Source organism: Leptonychotes weddellii, chromosome 7 (genome assembly GCF_054177405.1).
Source record: "Leptonychotes weddellii isolate Sample4059 chromosome 7, ASM5417740v2, whole genome shotgun sequence".
In the NCBI taxonomy this organism is placed as follows: Eukaryota; Metazoa; Chordata; class Mammalia; order Carnivora; family Phocidae; genus Leptonychotes; species Leptonychotes weddellii.
In genome coordinates this window covers 30998154-31018786 of record NC_138375.1, presented here as the reverse complement: position 1 = coordinate 31018786, position 20633 = coordinate 30998154, and the positions used below count along the sequence as shown (strand labels likewise).

Here is a 20633-nt window from a genome sequence, read left to right as displayed (position 1 = left end):
ATTGCCACCAACAGTGTAAGAGGGTTCCCCTTTCTCCATAACCTCTCCAACATTTGTTGCAGAAACAGACTCTTAACTACAGAGAACAAACCGATGGTTACCAGAGGGGAGGGAGGTGGGGGTGGTGGGGGAAATAGGTGATGGGGATGAAGGAATTCATTTGTCGTGATGAGCACCAGGTGTTGTATGGAAGTGTTGAATCACTATATTGTACACCTGAACCTAATACTACACTGTGTTAACTAAGTGGAATTTGAATACAAACTTTAAAAATTGCATTGAATTCTCAAAAGTAATTTAGAAATAACCAAAACATGTACCATTGAATAGTTGTGTGCAAAAATCCAGTGGAATTTTTAACTTTTCAAAACAATGAACCATAACACTTAGAAGATCAGTTTGAGAGACCAAAGACTCACTAACTTTACTTACAAATCACTTTAGGTAGAAGTTTCGTATGACACTGCTATATCTGTAAGCTTTGAGCCTATGATTTATGGGCACACTAAACAATAAAAAAGACTTGCAGCAAATTAACTAGATTGATGCAGAATGGAACCTCTTGCTCAGCGGAAGATGGGCAGGAATGTGCTCCTTGCCCCCCACAGCTCGACAGGAGGGACACAGTAACAAAACTAGTGAAGTTCAAAACATTTCCTGACATAAGCTGAGGCATGAAAAATGACTCATCTCGAGCAGTTTATTGGCATTTTTGAATTATCAGAGAGAAATTAGTTTGCTTCAGAATATAACATTAAATTAGAATAGAATGGTGGATTGACACAGGTGTGAAAGGTTCCATGTAGTTCAGCTGCTTCTAAGATTTGATATTTGTTTGACTTTACTGCGATCAATGTAAGTTCTTTTAACCAGTTTATTTAGCTTTGCTTCTGCAGATGTAAGCGGTTTGCTTTCTTTTTAAGCCTTATGTATCTCTTAAATTCTTCTTCAGAATTCTTAAAAATTTAGGAAATGCTCTTGATTAGGAAAATTTGAATTCTGCTGTTGATTTAACCAGTATAGAAGCTTAGGTGAACTGTTGAATTTTAATCATCTTATGCTCTATTTTATCTATTTGGAAAACATTAATGTTAATTTCCTTGTAAGATGCTTGAGGATTCTTTGATTAAATGCAAACTTTGCACAAGAAGCAGTTTATAATTAGGTATGATGGGAACCAAATTTTAATAGAAAGTCTAGGTCTCGAAACTGATATCAATTTTATCTCATTAATATGACCCTAGAAAAACAAAGCCAGTTCAATCCTAATTAACTGGTTTGCATTTTACATATTTTAGCTCTACAAATCACTTTTTGTGCACTGCTGCTAAACCTATACATTTGTTGATAAATGGTTATAAATTCGTTCTAGACCCTGGAAGCTGCAGACCACTGTAAAATGGTATCTTCGGCTACTGTGGGAAACACAACTGAGGCTCCCCAGCCACATCACCACCACCACCACCATGGTCATCATCTCAAGCATGAGCATCAGCATCATGGGATTGATGGGGTTTCAGAGAATCAGCAACCAGAAGCCCCAGATGCGGCTGAGCATCCCACTCCTTGAGGCCTCCATCACCACCATAAGCACAAGAACCACCAAAGACAGGGCCACCCAGAGACCTGAGATCTGCCAGCAGGAAGTGAAAGTTTACAACTTTCTGTTCCACAGAGGAGGCTCTGATGAAAGGGATGTATAAATCAATTACTCTGCAAATTGCCTAAAGATTCAGGGTTGGCCCCTAACAGCTGTTGCTGACACTGACGACATCTGATATTTGAAAAAACAGGGTCTGCAATCACCTGACAATGTAAAGAAACCCTCCCCTCTTTATGCAGCTGACAGGGACTTTGGGCAGAGGAGAACGTCATTGAATCTTGACAGTGACGTTTGCCTCCGGCTGCCTGACAAGCAAGTCAGCAGCTTCAGCCCACAGAAGCCAGCGCCAGTTGAAGCTGAAAACATAAGGCCAAAATGTGAAAATGACCTCCATACTAAATACTTAAATAAGACACACTCCCCAAGTCAGTCTAGACAATTTCATTTCCAGCATTTTATAAGCCACCTAATTAATAATGACCCAAAAATAAGAATTGGATTTGTACAAACATGGAGAAATCTATCATACTGGCTTCCAAGTTTTAAAATTTAAGGCCAAGAAATTTTGACCCAAACCAGATTTTCATTATTTTATTACAAAGGTGATTGCAGAATTTGGTTATGTTTTTCTTTTTCTTTTTCCAGCATTCTGCTTGCTTTAATGAGAACAGAGACGTAAACTATGACCTAGGGGTTTCTGTTGGATAGTTAGCAATTTAGAATGGAGAAAGAACAACAAAGACATGTTTTCCATTTTTTTCTTTACTTATTTCTCAAAAAAATATTATCTTTGTCTTTTTAATCTTATGTTTTTAACTGACTAAACCTTTAAAGAACTCAGTGAATTCTGTCTTTAAAGTTCCAGAAATACTGACACATGAATATTTTGCTAGGACTACCTTTTAAATATCCATTTATGCTTTGTATATCTAAGAGTCATATCTTGATTTTTACTATCACATATGAATGAAGCCCTTATATCTTATTTTCTTTATCTAGCATTGTATCACACTCTTAAATTTGAGATAATCTGTCTGGAAAGTCGTAACGGAAAAGATAAAAGAATGTTGTCTATCTCTTGATTGCTTAGAAAGTATTTCCATAGTCAATGATGGTTCAGTAGGTAAACTAAGTCCTATAAGCCTGAACTCCTTTATGGTTAATACTATTAAGCAAGAATGTAGTACACGATTGGACAAATGTGGATTTGTTTAAATAAACTCAATTTAAAAAGTTTAAAGCTTTCTCTTTTTCATTGTTATTGTTTAGGCAGTATATTAATGACAGAAGCAAATTTTCAACTTCTTTTAAAGAAATTAAGTAGCAACTAATGAATTTACTGTCCTACTCAAAACCGTCTACGCTTAAGGTAAGAGCTTTTGCCAGTAGGGTTAAGTGGAGGATCTTTGCCAAGGGAGAGGCGTTGCTCTAAATCGTGAATGGTACTACGAAGAAATGCAATCTCCTTGTTTTTTTCTTCTTGCAGATGTTGAAGCTTCTAAATAAAGCAGAAAGAAATTTGTTACTGCAATTCAGAAATAGTAAGATTAAATACAAGAAACAACAAAACAGCAAAAACTGCATTTCTGGTTTAAGTAGATATTTTAAAAGACAGCTTATTTTGAAAGGTTTATAATTTTATTTTTAGAAGCTTATGGGGTAAAACTGGAATAAGGATACCAAAATACGTATTAGTACCATTTATTCTAGTTCATTCCCTTCTCCCTATATAGCTTGAAGTTATAAACCATAAAAGAGGAGTTGAACAAAAAGAAATCTATTATCTGAGTGCCTAAATAACTTCAGAATAGTAGGTCAGCCCTAGTTCAGAATATATTACAGAATTCCTTAGATGGCCCAAAGAGTCAAAGACTTCTCTGATGTTTTAATTTACTGCTAAGATTTATTACTTTAAATTGAAGGTGACTTTTAAAGTTTTATTTATTTTACAGAGAGAGAGAATGAGCGTGCACGCAGTGGGGAGGGGTAGAGAGAGGGAGAGAGAATCTCTCAAGCAGACTCCATGCTGAGCACATGGCCCAATGCAGGGCTCGATCTCATGTCCCTGAGATCATGACCTGAGCTGAAACCAATAGTCTGGTGCTTAACTGAGCCACCCAGTCACCCCAAACTGAAAATGACTTTTAAAGATTATTCAAAAGATCTTTCTGATTGTGTGGTATATTTTAAGAAAAACTGTTAAGTATATTGTTAGTAAACACTAGACAGCTTTTGTAGAAACACACTAAGAAACTTTATTTTCTTAAGCAATAGCTATGGAAGAAAATCTCACATACCCTTCTGTAGATACTCTGTGGCAAAACAGTAGAATCTGGATATGATTTTGGTTTAGTTTGAACTCTTGCTAGTTTGGCATCAAACTGAATCAAGTTTAAAAAGAAAGTTATTGAGAACATTCTAGCTGAACAACTAAAAACAATTATTTCTATAAATATAAGCATAATCTATTATATTTTTAAACATATAATCTGTAATTTAAGTATATTCTCTGTCTAACACAAGATAGAGAAGTCTTTCTATAAGAAACAATGTTTTAAGAAAGAGCAAAGAACACCCAAACAGGATTAACCTTGCTGCATGTTAAAATTACCTGGAGAGATTTTTAAAAGTACCAAATGCCTGGGCAGTACCTTAGAGATTCTGGGATAGAGTCAGCACAAAATTTTTGTTACGATATTAGGTAGAGAATCTAGATAACCAGGGTTGGGAATCTAGTTAACTTAAAGATGGATAAAAATATTTTCATGTTACCATGGATGTCCTTTTGTAAAGAAAACATAGTGTAGTCAACAGTCATGGGGTAAAAACTCATATACCCTGCTGTAAACTCTTTGAGGCCGAGTAGTAGAATTTGGATATAATTTTGTTGATTTAGTTTGAAACTCTTACTGGTTTGACATTAAACTGAATCAGGTTTAAAAATTCTCACAGAGAGACAGAGAGAACACAAACAAGGGCACTGGCAGGCAGAGGGAGAAGCAGGTTCCCCACTGAGCAGCGAGCCCAATGCGGGACTCGATCCCAGGACCCTGGGATCATGACCTAAGCCGAAGGCAGACGCTTAACTGACTCAACTGCCCAGGTGTTCCACAAAGTCTTTCATTATAATTTTTCCCTTTAGGTTGAGGTCGATGTAGCCTCTTGGTGGTCTAAAAACAAACTCAGTGAGATTGTGTTCTGGCTTAAGGAGGTAAATGGATAGTTACAATGAAGAGGAATAACAAAAATTTCTGTATATCAGTGTAAACAACAGACTTGGGCTAGACCAGTGACAGGGCCAAATGGCAAACAAAATGCACATTTTCAATAAAGGGATTAGAAGTTGATGGTAAGTCTTGAAACATGGCCTACGGGATCTCAGTTGGCTCCCCAGCCCTTCCCGTCTGTGTGTCGTGGGCACATTGACCCGAGAAAGTAGCAGCAGCCAAATGCCTCTCAAGTCAGCATCAGCCCCCTTTGCTCAAAGCTTATATGGATTTCAGCATTGGACCTCACCAAGCACCCCAGAGATACCAAACTTTCATGAACATGAATAGTAAGCTAACTAAGCTGGTGAATTCTGGCAACACAAGGTAAAGTGGGAGTCAGGCTGGGGAAAAGCAATGGAAGAAAGATGGAAGTGGAGATGGGTAGAATCTAGATAAAAATTTTAAAAGAACAAATATACTGTCAAACATCCATGTCTTTGAGATTCTGACATCTAGTTAAACAAACTCCTGAAAGGGCTTTAGAGCTTAGAACTGGAACTGTAGCCTTTGAGATGCCCTATTTGAAGTCCCTTTAACATTAAAAAAAAAATCTGGTTGTCTGCCCATACGGTAAGCATTTTCCACACATTTATTAGGGAGCAACTTGTCTCTTTTTAATAAAGCCAAAGGAGTTTCTAATTGGTTAAGCAGAGTTGCACAGTTTCTGCTGAGGAGAGAAAAATGTTAAGGATTAGAAACATTCTCTCCACTGCTGGGATGGTAGACCTAATGAAGCTTGCATAGACTCAGCTACAGGTCTCCAGTCTCAGAGGAAACAGTACCCGCTGTGGAAACCAGGACCTTTTGAATGACTGAAGAGTCCCACCTTCAGGCCAAGTGCTGAAAGGCAGGGTAGTTAGTTGTATCAGATGTTTGAGAACTACATGTGATGGAGAGTGAGCCTGTGTGTGTGTGTGTGTGTGTGTCAGGGTTTTAACTACTGAAATTTATCTCACTGTGATGAAAAAAAACAACAAAGTCGAGTCTAGACTAAGGGATGCATCTTCAAATTTAGCAGACTCTTACACACTTACCTCTAACTGTAATTTGATTATTTCACTTTGTTTTTCCTTTTCTTGAGTTCTTAACTTTGCATTTAACTCTGAAATTTCCACCTCCTTTTTCTCTATTAGTTCTTTATGCTTTTCTTCATTTGACTCAACTGAACAAAAGTAAATAAAATTAATTCATCTTAATGTTTCAAAAATCTTATAAACTTGTATATCTTTAGCATTTTAAACAATCCACAAGAAAGTAAATTTTATTAATAAAAATATTTTAGAAACCATTTATATGCAGGGTAGCTTTTATATATTTTTGACAAGCCCTTACAAAATTCTTGAAACACAAAAATTACCCGTGAAGTGCTTTTGAACAAATAAACTGATTTGTATTCTTAAACATCAATTTTATATTATATATACATATATATGTAATAGAGAGAGAATAAATAGGAGACTTAGTAGTTAAAGAGGGACACAAAGCTTGGGTTCCTAGGTACAGAGGACTCCAAATTACTGGATGATTTTAGAGCTACATCAAACCCCTGCTAAACTCTATTCCACATGACTGGGCATCTGTCATATTCACACCACATCTCTAGGCTTCGTCAAATTTCCTCTTTTCTCAACTTTCTTATTCCTATTAATGACACCATGTCATTCAGGATGGGAGCCTCAAGGGAATTTCCAACTTTAGGGAGAAAAGAGTCAATTCATCCACAAGCCCCGCCAATAAGGGCTCTCCATCCAAGACCAATTCACTACTTACTTAGTTTCAAGCTCACTTGGACTCTGTGTCCAGGCTCTCAATCACAAGTCCCTACATCCTATACACTGTTGCCCGGTTAGTCTTCCTAAAGCATACCTCTAAGTATGGCCATCACCTTCTCAGAAACCTTTAATCACTTCCCATTTTTTATCCTACAATTCAAGGGGTCAAAGAATCCAGCTCTAGCCACAGTTTTTGGCCTTCCTCTTGCTAACCTTCCCATATGGCACAAAGAAAAGGTAGGAGATGGACTATTATTCCCTAAAATGTGCTATGTCTCCCCCTCTATTTGTCTTGGCTTTTATTTTCTCTCTGCTGAGAGACTCTTTTTCCCATCTTCCCCAATGAATCTGAGCCATATTCATTCTTTGGGATCAGGGCCTCATACTTAACAGTGTTGAAGGACAGAATTAGTAATTTTGATAAAGTTCAATTTAGAATTTTTTTCCTTTATTGTTTGTGCTTTTTAATTCTTTCCAAGAAGTTGTGGCTAACTCAAGTTCACAAAGATTATCTTCTATGCTTTCTTTTTTTTTTTTTAAAAAGATTTTATTTATTTATTTGAGAGCGAGAGCAAGAGAGAGAGAATGAGAGAGAGAACATGAGAGGGGGTAGGGTCAGAGGGAGAAGCAGACTCCCTGCCGAGCAGGGAGCCCGATGCGGGACTCGATCCCGGGACCCCAGGATCATGACCTGAGCCGAAGGCAGTTGCTTAACCAACTGAGTCACCCAGGCGCCCTCTTCTATGCTTTCTTATAGCAGTTTGTAGATGTAGGTTTATATTCTGACTTACATTTCCAGTAAATTTTTGCATATATTGTACATAAGTATGAGCCCATACTAAGAAAAGTTTCTATTACTTTCATGAAACCAGTTAACTCTCAACATAAGTTCATGAGACCTGCTTTAGTGAGGGAAGAAAATCTCATTACTGAAATAATATTCCATATGCAGACCATATAAATATCAAAGCTATTAATTATACATTTCACTGTAATCTTATAAGGACATTACCTGTTTCATATTAAGTAATGGTAATTACAAAAACCATAAATCCAGTTTAGAAATGTCATAATTTATTTCACATAAATATATAGAAAGGTACAAAACTTTAAAATGCATCAAGGCAATGTTCATTCAAGAAAACTGGCAATTACTGAAAAAAGTTTATACATGCATTTAAATTATTTTATGATGTCTTAGAATTTATTAAGTTAAAAATAAAAAACTTACTTTTTTCCTGCATATCCTGATGAAGTTTCCTTATTTCTATCTTATGTCCCTCCTCTTTGATTTTCATTTCACTCATAAGTTTGGCAATATTATTCTTATATTCCTAAAGATTAAAATATATATTCATTCCTCAATTACATATGTGACACACACAACCTTCCATTAATTAGAAAGGTGAAGTTCTCCAAGTTTATGTTAATTTTTAATAGTAATCATATCTAGAGGGGAAAGATATTGCTTATCACTTGAATAATCAGCTTTGAGAAGGATCAGTTTCTGGTCCAAGGAGAGAGAGACCATCTAGAGAAAACATCTTCTTATCTTTGCTTCCTGAATACTCATCAGCAGTGTTTAACATATCATAGATGCTCAAAATATTTTGTTAATTGTTAACGAATAAATGCCATGATAGCATTAAAATATGTCTATTAAAGCCAAAGCTATACTTTAGAGCCAATAGTAAGTTCTGTTCGATAACTGGCAAGCTTAATGTAACATAGGATGAATCCTTTGAATGTGGCCTGAAGTTCTATTTCTGAAAATTATATATACATCCCTAATTCCCAGAAGGAGGTTAAGTACTACCCATGGTAAGGGTTAGCTTTATAAGAAGGAGGCTAGAGAAAGATGAATTTGGGAGTTGAGAAGTTCTCACCAGGTGCCTGTGATTGGTTTCTTAGGTTGCTGAAGCATAGAAGTGATTATTGTGCTAATGTGTTGGCAGAGAAAGCCCCTAAAGATAAAATTTACAATTTTTCCAGAGAGATGTTTCTACATAAAGAAACCACTCACAGGCCTAAGATGTAGGCAGGAAAAAGGAAAGCAGCAAGAATAAAAGTAAAAGAGGATACTAAGAAAGGTACATTAATGAAGGCAAGAGGTTCAAGAAAAGCTTCTAAACTAAACATCATAAAAGCGGGGACTTGGTTTTTACTTACCATTGTATCCTCAACTCCCAGTGTATATCTCTGGATATATTTGTTGAATGAAGAAGAGTGCCAACACGAATTATTTAAGTCAAAAGTTCCTAGCCTAGGCCCAGTAAATGGGCTTTTGAAGATCCATTAACTTTTTGGAATTGTATGAAAATTAGACATATATATATATATATATATATATATATATATATATATATACATGTGTACTATTGAGCATTTTGCTCAGAAAGTGTTCACAGCTTTCAACAGATATTCAGTGGTATTGAAGAGGTTAGGTGTCCATAATTAAACATGGAGGTACATGTGCCGAGATTATATAAGTTCAAGGGGAGATAGTGTGGATACCTACTTGTGCTACTCAACCCGCCTGGCAACTTGTAGGAATGGCCAAACTATCTAACCTTTGGCTGTGATTAAAGCTTGGCAGGTGAATATAAAGGTGAATCTCATAATTGTCACTTTTCACATGCATGCATCTAGATTTCTAGATGGGCAACTACAGAGTGGCTTTCCTAAACTACTCCTGACTCAACTAAGCATTTGCTGCTCTGAGAAACCACAAGAGACAAGTCTATGTACGTTTTCATTCCCCATTGATTTTGCCGCGTGAAGATGCCATCACTGAAGTGGAAAGCGTCCATTAATTTGGAAAGACAGGATTTTCACTCCAGCCTCTAGGCATAAAGGTTATTTTAATATGTGGGCTTGGGCCTGGCTGTACCACACTAGGTTCTTCTCCCCAACTTTAGCCTGTGTCAGCTCTGAGGAGTCCAATTCTTTTCTCTTTCTAAGGGGACCAAGTCCCAACAAATTATTCTTGGTTGCCTTCTTTTCATTTGCCTTCTGGGAACTTTAAATTGTGAGGGAAAACCCCCATGTTGTGTTTTGTTTTTATAAAATTTAAGGATCCTCTGTATACACGTTACAAAACCTCTTCCAGTCTTACAGATAAGGCCATTGAGTACCTCCTGAGTGTTTTCCTAGAGAGTGGTTCTCCATATGTTTTGGATGTGCCTGGACATTTTGTACTAGAGACTTCTCATTGGATTGAGATCATCTTTAGTTTGCTTTGAACAGCTGCTAATTAAGAACTTCTGAATCTTGGATGATGGTATTTTCTCTTTAATCTCCACCACTTTGAAAACTCCTAAAGTATCCTAGGCAAAGCAATATTCTATGGTTTGACATTTTAGAAGAGAAAGAAGGCAAACATTTCTCCCCCTTCTCTCTCTGCCCCAATTATACCCTAACTTATATATATATATATGTATAGTTGAGCTTTAGAGGCAAATACGGAAAGAATGGGAAAGAAGAAAAGGGATAAAGGAAAGGAAAAATAAAGGGTGGGATATATTCCAGAGATATTTAAATTATCTCAAGTGTGGGACCAGATTGAATTTGGAAATGATCCTTCAAGTTGAAGTTCTAAGTTTGATAAAGATCCAATTTGAGTTTTGGAAACCTTAGGTGTGGCAGAGTTTGACATATTGGCTCCTGGGAGATGAGAAAAAAATTATCATAATACACCTCCCAAAGGGCAGTGGGAACTGACATTTACTGAGCACTTTTTATGTTTAGGTACTGTGTTACCTGTTTTATAATTGCTGCCATATGTTGTTCCCATGGAAGAAAAGAAAAAGTAGTAGAGGGTATGGTAGCCTTTGGGAGATAAATAATTGGTAATCCACATAAAATCCTCCTTTCATTTGGATGATGCAATAAAAGTACACAGATTACTCAAGTCAGAAAGATTAATGATTCATTTATTTTATAATAAAAAAATTTTTAAGTGCTAATTAACAGAGTATACTCTAGGTTTGCCTGTCTGGCTCAGTCAGTGGAGTGTGTGATTCTTCATCTCAGGGTTGTGGGTTCGAGCCCCATGTTGGGTGTAGAGATTACTTAAAAATAAAGCTTTGAAAAAAATAGAGTATACTCTAGAGTAAAAATTCTATTAACATAATTTAAAATATGTAAATATGTAGCAAAATAGTTGCATTTCTTTTTGGTGGAAAGAAAACGTAAGGCAAGTGATATACTAGTGCATTATAGTCCGCAAAGAGACTAGAGTCATTCAAATTGTTATTTCTTTAAAGATTTTTATTCGTTAAAAATTCTGGCACACATATACACATACTTATTTCCTCTCCAAATTTTGGCTGTATTCATTAATGAGAACAACCCCCCTTTTCTTCTCATTTGAGAAGACAAATGGTCTACAGGCATTTGATTGAATATAAAAATATATAAACTCACCTGTTCATGAGATTTCAACTTTTCTTTCATAAGATCAGCATTTCTTTTTAGTTGTTCATTTTCACCTGTGTAAAAATCACCAGAGGGCATCCTAGTACATAGTACTTTTTAATTAATATGGGAAAATATTTAACATTTCAAGTTTCCATTCATGTATGCTTTCAATACATACATACAGCCTCTATTGCACATGAGGCTCTGTGCATAGCACTGGGAATGTTAAAGAAAATTGTAGCTCTTCAAAGAAAAGCCTGATGGTAAAACAGATGTGGAAGTAGTTACGATGTGCTATGATAATTGCTTGATAATGGCAGCATGTCTGAAAGACCATGGGAACCTGTGGAAGAAAAGCCTCAGTCGGCTTGAAGTCAGGAAAGGATTTACCGAGGAGGAGCCATTGGCAATGAGACTTAAATGATAAGGGTTACTCCATGCTGAAGGGAGGCATTTCACATACAGAAAACTGTACAGAAGCCTTCGGGTTCGAGTGAGGATAGCATGTTTGGGAAAATTACAATTCAAGTACAGTATTGTTGGAGTGTAAACCGTGAGGAGGAGGTACTAAATAGGTGGAAGCCATATCCTAATAGGAGGTGGACATATTCTATATGAATGACTTTATATTTTATTTTCTAGGTTATGGAGTCAAAGAATTTTGAACAGTGAAGTGAAATGATTAGTTACAGGTTAAAAAAATTATCTGGCAGTGTAAAGGATGAATGGGAGGGTTTTGACCCTAGAGAAATTGGTATCAGTAAAAATAGATCAAGTAAAATAACAGGAACCTAAATTAGATCAGTGGCAGTAGGACATAAAAGGAAAATAAAGATAATTATTTAGATAGTAAGATGGTAAGATTACTAGGAGACTTAGTGACTGAATGGATAGCAGAGGCAAAAAAGAAAGGGGAACCTTTGCTTTGTAGGTTGGGTAATTTGGGTAATTGAAAAATGTTCATCGGTTTGGGAAAAATTAAAGGAGGAAGATTTTAGGAGTGAAATGATGAGTGTAGGTCTTTACTATGCTAAATTTGATTGCTTGAGATATCCAAGGAATATTTCTTTTTTTTTTTTTTTAAAGATTTTATTTATTTATTCATAAGAGAGAGAGAGGCAGAGGGAGAAGCAGGCTCCCCGCTGAGCAGGGAGCCCGATGCGGGACTCGATCCCAGGACCCTGGGATCATGACCTGAGCTGAAGCAGACGCTTAACCATCTGAGCCACCCAGGTGCCTTCCAGGGAATATTTCTGGTAGGCTGAGAAACATTTAGAAGTGGCCAAAGAAGAGCATCCTGTAAGGAGACTGAGAAGTGTCCAGAGATGCAGGAAGAGTGGTGATAAGAAGAGAGAGGTTAAAGGGGTCATAATCAGTGGCAATAAACACAATAAAAAGATCAAGTGAAAGCACTTCAAATCTGAAAACTTTGGGAAATGCCCAATTATTGTAAGTTGAAGACTACGTGAAGATGAGGACTATGTGAAGATGAGGAAATGGATAGTGAGTACAGGCCATTCCTTTGAGATTTGATTGAAAAGGAAAGAGTGAGGGCAATTGGAGGGAATAAATCCAAAGTCAAGGAAACATTGTTTTCTTGTTTGTTTAAGAGATGGGAGAGATCTGAGTTGTTTAAATGCTGAAGGAATGGACAGCAGAAAGAGAGAAATGAAAAACAGAGAAGAAGGGACAATTGAAGATGCAATACTCCAGAAGAGAGATAAGAGTTAAACCCAAGTGGAGGAATTAACTTTGGATAGGAAGAAGGATTTTTTTTTTTTAAGTGAAGGAGGAAGGTAGTAAGGATATGTCCAGGTATGTATATATTTAGAAAGGGTGCAGTGGAAAGAAGAGGTAGTAGGTTATAAGAATGAGTTAGTTTATGAGATTATGTTGTAGATGATTTCCATATCTGTAGGCTCATGATGTTGGATGAAATAACTTTTATTGTCTATTCCGTCTATGCTTCCGTATTGAGAAAGGGGAAATTTAGTTTTAAACTTGAATAAATAGGACTATTTTGATTGCTCATTCAAAGCACCAAAAGAGATTGATAGCTTTGAAGTTTTTGGATAAAAGATTATGGAGAATGTAATTATTAATGATATTTAGGCCATTTTATGTGTGGAATTTTTTAAGTTTGCCTTTTTAGGAGACCTTAGTATTTTCCCAGCATTAAGTGTCTGCCTTCGGCTCAGGTTGTGATCCTGGAATCCCTGGATGGATCGGGATCATTGGATCATCGGGATCCCTGCTCAGTGGGGAGTCTGCTTCTCCCTCTGCTCCTCCACCCACCTTGTGTTCTCTCTCTCCCTCAAATAAATAAAAATCTATAAAAAATAACGAGGTAGTTTATGTCTGACAGCTTTCATTTTTTTTTCAGTGAAATAGAAAATAAAATAAGTTGAAAAAGAAAGAAACAGATTTAAAGTTGGGGGTTTGAAGAGTGAAAAGTCTGAAAAGCGAGGATAAATGAAGGGTATAATTGAAACTGAGATTTATAAATTAATGTGGGTCTGTAATGTATGATTTTTTACCAGTTACCTTCAGTAACTGTAGCATTATAAGTAAGCAGATGTATGGTTGGATTGATCCATTTTGAGGATTAGTCTACCTGGTATTAGAAAAGGTAAGGAAAATAAAACCATTCCCAAAAGAGAAGATAAATGATATTCTAAGCTAGATATCTAAGCTAAAAAGGGAGGAAGGTTTTATCTTACAGCAACATTATTGAGAGCATAGTTATATTTACTTAATGTTTTTTCATGTAAAACTTAAACAAACAATGAAATGAAATGTATTAAAATACAGTTTGGCATCTTTAATTTGCCCTACTGTTTCAGACCTACCATAGTCAACATCTTTTTATATATAACCAAAAGCCATCTCCTGACACCAGATGATGAAGAAGGAGCAGTGCTTGACAGTTTTCTCTACTCATTCTTCTTAAGTTCTAGGTGTTTTAAGGAAAAGCAGATATACCTAGACCAGGAAAGAGCCCATTCTGATATAGTGTGTGATGAGGGTTCAAAACAGAGCCAGGATCTGCACCTAAGCCAGACATAAAAGGTGCTCAAAGCTAAAATTAGGCCAAGAGTAGGCATGGCACCAAGACTGTAATTCAAAACCATTGTGAAATAGAGGCCAGGGCTTGAGTTCAGTGATTAACTGGGACCAGTGACAAGGCTGAATCAGACACTAGACCTGGGTAACAGTAATCCAGTTCTGTATTATTTGGAATCAGTTTGTCAATATCCACAAATAACTTGCCAGAATTTTGATTGGGATCACACTGAATTTATAGATCAAGTTGGGAAAAACTGACATCTTGACAATATTGAGTCTTCCTATCTGTGAAAATGGACCATTTCTCCATTTATTTAGTTCTTTTTTGATTTATTTCATCAGAGTTTTGTAGTTTTCCTTATATAGATCATGTACATATTTTGTTATATGTATACCTAAATATTTCATTTTGGGGCTGTCAATGTAAATAGTATTGTGTTTTTAATTTCAAATTTCACTTGTGCATTGCTGGTATATAAGAAAGCAATTGACTTTTGTATATGAACCTTGTATATTGCAACATTGCTATAATTGGTTACTCTAGGTTTTTCTTTTCTTTTTTTTTTTTTTCAAATATTTTGGATTTTCGACATAGATGATCATGTCATCTATGAAGAAAGACAGTCTTATTTCTTCCTTCCCAATCTGTATACCTTTTATTTCCTTTTCTTGTCTTATTAACTAGAACTTTTAGTTCAATGTTGAAAAGGAGTGGTGAGAGAGGTTATCTTTGCCTTATTCTTGATCTTAGTGGGAAGCCCCTAATTTCTTACTACAAAGTATGGTGTTAGCTGTAGACTTTTATAGATTTTTTTTTAAATCAAGTTGAGTACATTTTCTCTATTCCTAGTTTACAGCGATTTTTTTTAAAATCATGAATGGTGTTGGATTTTGTCAAATAATTTTTCTGCATCTACTAATATGATCATCTTTTCAGTTGTTGGTGTTCTGGATTAAATTAATGGATTTTTAAATGCTGAACCAGTCTTGCATACTTGAGATAAATCCCACTTTGTTGTAGTAATAAGCCTACCAAAGCATTCTTCATTTCTGTTACAGTGTTTTTGATCTCTAGCATTCCTTTTTGTTTCTTTCTTAAGATTTCCATCTTTCTTACTTACATTGCCAATATGTTCTTGCATGCTGTCTGCCTGATCCATTACAGTACTTAGCATATTAATTATAGTTTTAAAATTCCCAGTTGTTTTTAAATTCCCAACATCTCTGCCATGTCTGCATGACATGGGTCTGCATGACAGACTCTTGCTCTGTCTCTACAAATTGTGTGGAGTTTTTTTGCCTTTTATTTGGGCTAATATAATAGAGAGTCTGGGTTCACCCTAACTTTTTTTTTTAATTTAAATTCAATCAGCCAACACACAGTACATCATTTGTTTCAGATGTAGTGTTGAACAATTCATCAATTGCGTGTAACACCCAGTTCTCATCACAGCACGTGCCCACTCCCATTCCAATTGGATTTTCAAAGCATGGGGACACAATTAATAGTCATGTAACCTGATAGTGGTGAAATGTGTCTTGTTAGTAGAATGTATGTATTTTAGAATTAGGAAACTGGAGAGTTTAGAGAATTTTGATCTCTATAATAATAAAGGAGTTTTACTTTCTGTTATTCAGTTTTATATGATTTTCAAGTTGAAGGGTTTTTGTTTGTTTTTGTTTTGTTTTTGTCACAGTAATTAAGGGCTGGGAGCTGCCTAAAAAACTTTGTGCTAACTAGGCAACTAATACCACATGTATCTATTAGAAATGCTGTAGCATCCATTACTGAAAGATGAAAGAAAAGGTATTTGATGTTTTCTAATTTATAAAAGTATACTTGCTTGTCTTAGTAAGTGAAGCACCTATAAAGGGAAGCTAACCATCTCTACACACTTTCCCTGACCACTTACTTCACCGAAGTTATCAATGTTAGCAGCCTGATCTGTATTTCTTCCCTACTTTTCTCCCAGCTTATATAATTATTTATAAACATATCACACATTTGTACTGGTTTTATTTATTTTTACCAATATAAAATTATACTATATGTATTACTTTGCAAAAAACATTTCCTAAAAATGGACATTCCTTCAAGTCTGCAATTTTTTATGCATGTATCTACATACATTTTTATAACTTTATATAAATAGGATCATATCAAACACTCTGAGCTACTTTTAGGACACTCTTCCCTTCTCTTTCTTTCTGCCTTCTTCCTCTCCCTCTTTTCTCCTTCTTTCTCCTACTCCCACATCCCTGGTGTAATTGTGTTTCCTTATCAGCTTTTCCCCTTGCACTTAACCTCTGGATCATACATATGCATACACATACACATTTCCATAATTTTATTCATATCTTTTACCCATTTAAAAATTCTTTTTTATCCCTGCTGGTCAATTTGTAGAGCTCGTTGTATATTGTAGATATAAATTACATAGGGGAGGAAAAGAAAAATAAAATAAGATGAAAACAGAAAGGGAGGCAAACCATGAGACTCTCAACTGAAGGGCTGCTGGAGGGGAGGTGGGGGGGTGAGGTAATTGGGTGATGGGCAATAGGGGGGCACTTGATGTAATAAGCACTATGTGTTATATGCAACTGATGAATCACTAAATTCTACCCCTGAAACTAATAATACACTATATGTTATCTAAGTTGAATTTAAATAAAAAATTTAAAAAACTACATTGGTATTTGAAAACACTTTTTCAAATAAATTACTTGTTTTTTTTTTTTACTTTTGTGTGACAAAATAACATGTAAGTTGTTTTATTTTTGTTTGTACTTTTTTAAAAAAAGATTTACTTATTTTAGAGAGAGAGAGAGATAGCAGAGAGGAGGGGCAGAGGGAGAGGTCAAGAGAAGCTCAAGCAGACTGCATGCTGAGTGCAGAGCCTGATGGCGGGCTTGATCTCAAGACCATGAGATCATGCCCTGAGCTGAAACCAAGAGTTGGAGGCTTAACTGACTGTGCCACCCAGGCACCTCTGTTGTGTACTTTTATTGTGTTGTTGTTAAGAGAGTTCGGTCTTTTTTTTTTTTTCTCTTTATATAGTATCTGAGGTTTTCAGATTGGTTAAGAGGACACCCTACAGCTCCAGGTTGTATCCTGCATACAGATAATGTTATATCCTGAATTTTCTTTTAAGTTTTTATGGTTCTTTTTTACACTGCAGCTTTATCCATCTGGAATTTATTTTTAATGTGGTGGGAAAGAGTCCAACTTTCTTTTCTTCCAGATGGAAAGCTAGTTGTGCTAGTACCATATGTTAAAATGCCATTCTTTTTCCAATAAATTGAAATATTTCTTGTGTCATATATTACACTGACAAATATTGGGGCCTGTTTCTAGAATCTAGTTCTCTATTCTTTCTGGGGATGTCTTTTTCAGTTTTTATGCCAATACCATATTGATTTCATTACAGCAGTTTCAGGGCATGTTGTTACCTGGTAACAAAACTCTCCCTCCTCCACATTCTTCTTATTTTTCAGTTTTCTTATTTGTTTCTTCTATCAAATGAGTTTTAAGATTATTTTATACAATCTCTCCCATCCCCAATTGAGAATTTTAATTAAAATGGCACTAAATGAGTATATTAACTTGAGGACAACTACCTTTTAATGATAAGAAATCTTCCCTCTGCCAGAAAAACTGATCAACCCATCTAAATGTTAAACTACTTGCATCTTATCTGACTTAGGCACATCTATAATTATGCTAAATAGAACCACAGAACTTATCTGTGAACTAAAGCCACCTACTGAAGAAATAGCTAACTTCCTTAATACTTTATATTACATTTCAGTTGGCTCTATGTTGGCTTTCATTTGTAGTACAAACAACATATGATTATTGTTGGCACTGTTGCTTTTTCATCATCCTACCAGAGCGAGATAGCACAAGCTGGGTGAAGGACAGAGGGAGAAGCAGGCTCTCCGCTGAGCAGGGAGCCTGATATGGGACTCCATCCCAGGACCCTGGGATCATGACCTGAGCCAAAGGCAGACACTTAACCAACTGAGCCACCCACGTGCCCCTACGTTAGATTTCCAAACACAGATTCCCACTCTGGCTACTTCTTTAAGGTGTAAGGCTGCTCTGGCTGGAGTATCTGTAAATTCCAATAGCATTTTGCATCATTGTAGAGTCCACCTGGTCCTGATATTTGACAAATAATCTTTCTCTGGCCTAGACAAAATTCATTTTATTCTCTTGGACTCTAATAATTTTGTGATATATTTTTCTAAAATTAGTTATTCTCCTTTGGTATTGAACTGGGAGGTCCTTAAGTGTACATTGTCTTTGTATTCATTATACAATTACAGTGATTTGGCTTTTTTTTTTTTTTAAATATCATTGATGATTGGATTGCTTAGCTTTGTAATAATTTCATTCCATAATGAGCTAGATATTTTTACATTAAATTTCCTTACATGGTTGCCTGAATAAAGGCTGTGTTGATTTAAACTGGAACTGTCCTCCAGCAGCATTTACTCAGATCCTGGAAAAGTTTTTGTCTTTTAATTAACTGAGTGTTTTTATTTTATTATTTTTTAATTGGAAATTAATAGTTATATAACTGTCTGAATTGTTCTTTGTCTTATTTTGTTTTGCCTTGGTTTCTAGAAGATTTAGAATTAACTTTTGTGCTATATTGAAGCAACTACCTCTAGATTAGGCTTCTGATCAAAGTATTTTCCTAACTCTCTTCTTATTCATTATTGGCAGGGCTAGCGTTATGGGTGTGCAATCTGTGCAGCTGCATGGGGCCCTGAACTCAGAAGGGTGCTATCCTTGCTTCTGCCTTCAATGTCTTGACATTCTTAATAATTTTGTCTTTGAACTTCTTACTAATTTTGTCTTTGCACTTACATTTTTTTTTAAAGATTTTTTTTTTTTTTTAAATTTATTTGACAGAGAAAGACACAGCGAGAGAGGGAACACAAGCAGGGGGAGTGGGAGAGGGAGAAGCAGGCTTCCCGCCGAGCAGGGAGCCCAATGCGGGGCTCGATCCCAGGACCCTGGGATCATGACCTGAGCCAAAGGCAGACGCTTAACGAACTGAGCCACCCAGGTGCCCCTGCACTTACATTTTTAAGTAAATTCCAGTGGGACAATGGAGCATGCATGCGAGCAGAGAAGGTAAGAGCAATATCCATGTCTACTCCTCCTTGCCACTACATTCGTACACTTCATTTGCAATGCCCCACGAGCACAGAATTCTAGTGCACTTAGGATGCCTGGGAGCTCAGCAAAACTCAAAGGTACAAGGACAAGATAAACATGTTCCATTTACAACTAAGTAAGCAAGGGTCCTTATTTTCTTTTGAACTAGAACTTGCTTCAAATTCAGAAAGAAAGCAATAGCATTCTAAGAAATATGAATGACCATGCCACTCTATCATACCCTTTCTCAATTCTGTTATTTCCCTCTTTTAAACATCTAATTATGTTAAAAAGGATGACATAAAAGGAAAGAGAAGGATAGGAAAATTCAGTTTCTTTTCCTTTTAGTCCTTCTTCGTTCATCAGGAAGTGAAGGTAGAGAGTATTGGTAGAATGTGCAGGTATCAAGAAGTAAAATGAATAATAAATGGTTTAGGTAGTTTTGTGCAGCATTTTCACTATTGTGGTAAGAATGAAACAGATATGCATGTACAAGCTATGAAGTATTAATTGGGTACTTTTGTGTATTGTGTATCTTTGAATTCAAAACTGGCTTATACAATATAAAGATGAATGGTAATATTTATGTTCCTAATTAAAAATTTTTATTCTTTTTTACTTAAAGAAACATTAACAAAAGTACAAAACACTGGTAAATTGAGAGAGACCACAGAAGAAAGAAAAAAGCTCTATATTTTAGAAACTTTAATGTTACTTTTCCCCACCTTTTGCACATTGGGCCCCACATTTTCATTTTTGTGCGGGGCCCGGCAAATTATGTAGTTAGCCTGTTTATGGGTTTTGTTTTTAGCTTTCTTTTAATGTGCCTTCAGCAAATTTCTTTTGGAAGGAGGCAATTTTTAAATAATGAAGATTCTGAAGTATATACTCATAGCAGATCATTTCTCCATATGGAATGTGCTTATATGAATGTAGCATTTTTCCAAGGATATACTAGAAGCTAACATGTTAAATTATTGTATGTTGAAAGAAGTATTTATACATTTTTCAAACTACTTTTATTTTTTATTTATTTATTTATTTTAAAGATCTTATTTATTTGACAGAGAGAGACACAGTGATAGAGGGAACACAAACAGGGGGAGTGGGAGAGGGAGAAGCAGGCTTCCCGCTGAGCAGGGTGCCCAATGTGGGGCTTGATCCCAGGACCCTGGGATCATGACCCGAGCCGAAGGAAGACGCTTAATGACTGAGCCACCCAGGTGCCCCTCAAACTACTTTTAAATTGAGCACTGCTTTTTTCTTTAGGAGTAAACTAATCATTGATTAGCTTACTTTCTTAGATAATTCTTTTATAGAATACACTCAACCAT

General features: G+C 36.0%; 2 protein-coding genes across 5 annotated transcripts in view; one reads left to right on the top strand and one right to left on the bottom strand.

Annotated features, from left to right (window-relative positions):
- SELENOP (selenoprotein P) overlaps positions 1-2843 on the top strand; it is a 12224-nt gene extending 9381 nt beyond the window's left edge. The window contains 1 exon segment of the mRNA XM_006747538.3: positions 1373-2843. Within this exon segment, the coding sequence (XP_006747601.2) occupies positions 1373-1984 (612 nt within the window). The 3' untranslated portion in view covers positions 1985-2843.
- Positions 2350-20633, bottom strand: part of CCDC152 (coiled-coil domain containing 152) — a 31537-nt gene continuing 13253 nt past the window's right edge. For all 4 annotated transcript variants that reach the window (XM_006747541.3, XM_081826078.1, XM_081826077.1 and 1 more), the window contains 5 exons: positions 11070-11134; positions 7876-7978; positions 5907-6034; positions 3901-3984; positions 2350-3101 (listed from right to left, as the gene is read on the bottom strand). In XM_006747541.3, the coding sequence (XP_006747604.1) occupies positions 2952-3101; positions 3901-3984; positions 5907-6034; positions 7876-7978; positions 11070-11134 (530 nt within the window). In that variant the 3' untranslated portion in view covers positions 2350-2951. The remainder of the gene's footprint in view (positions 3102-3900; positions 3985-5906; positions 6035-7875; positions 7979-11069; positions 11135-20633) is intronic.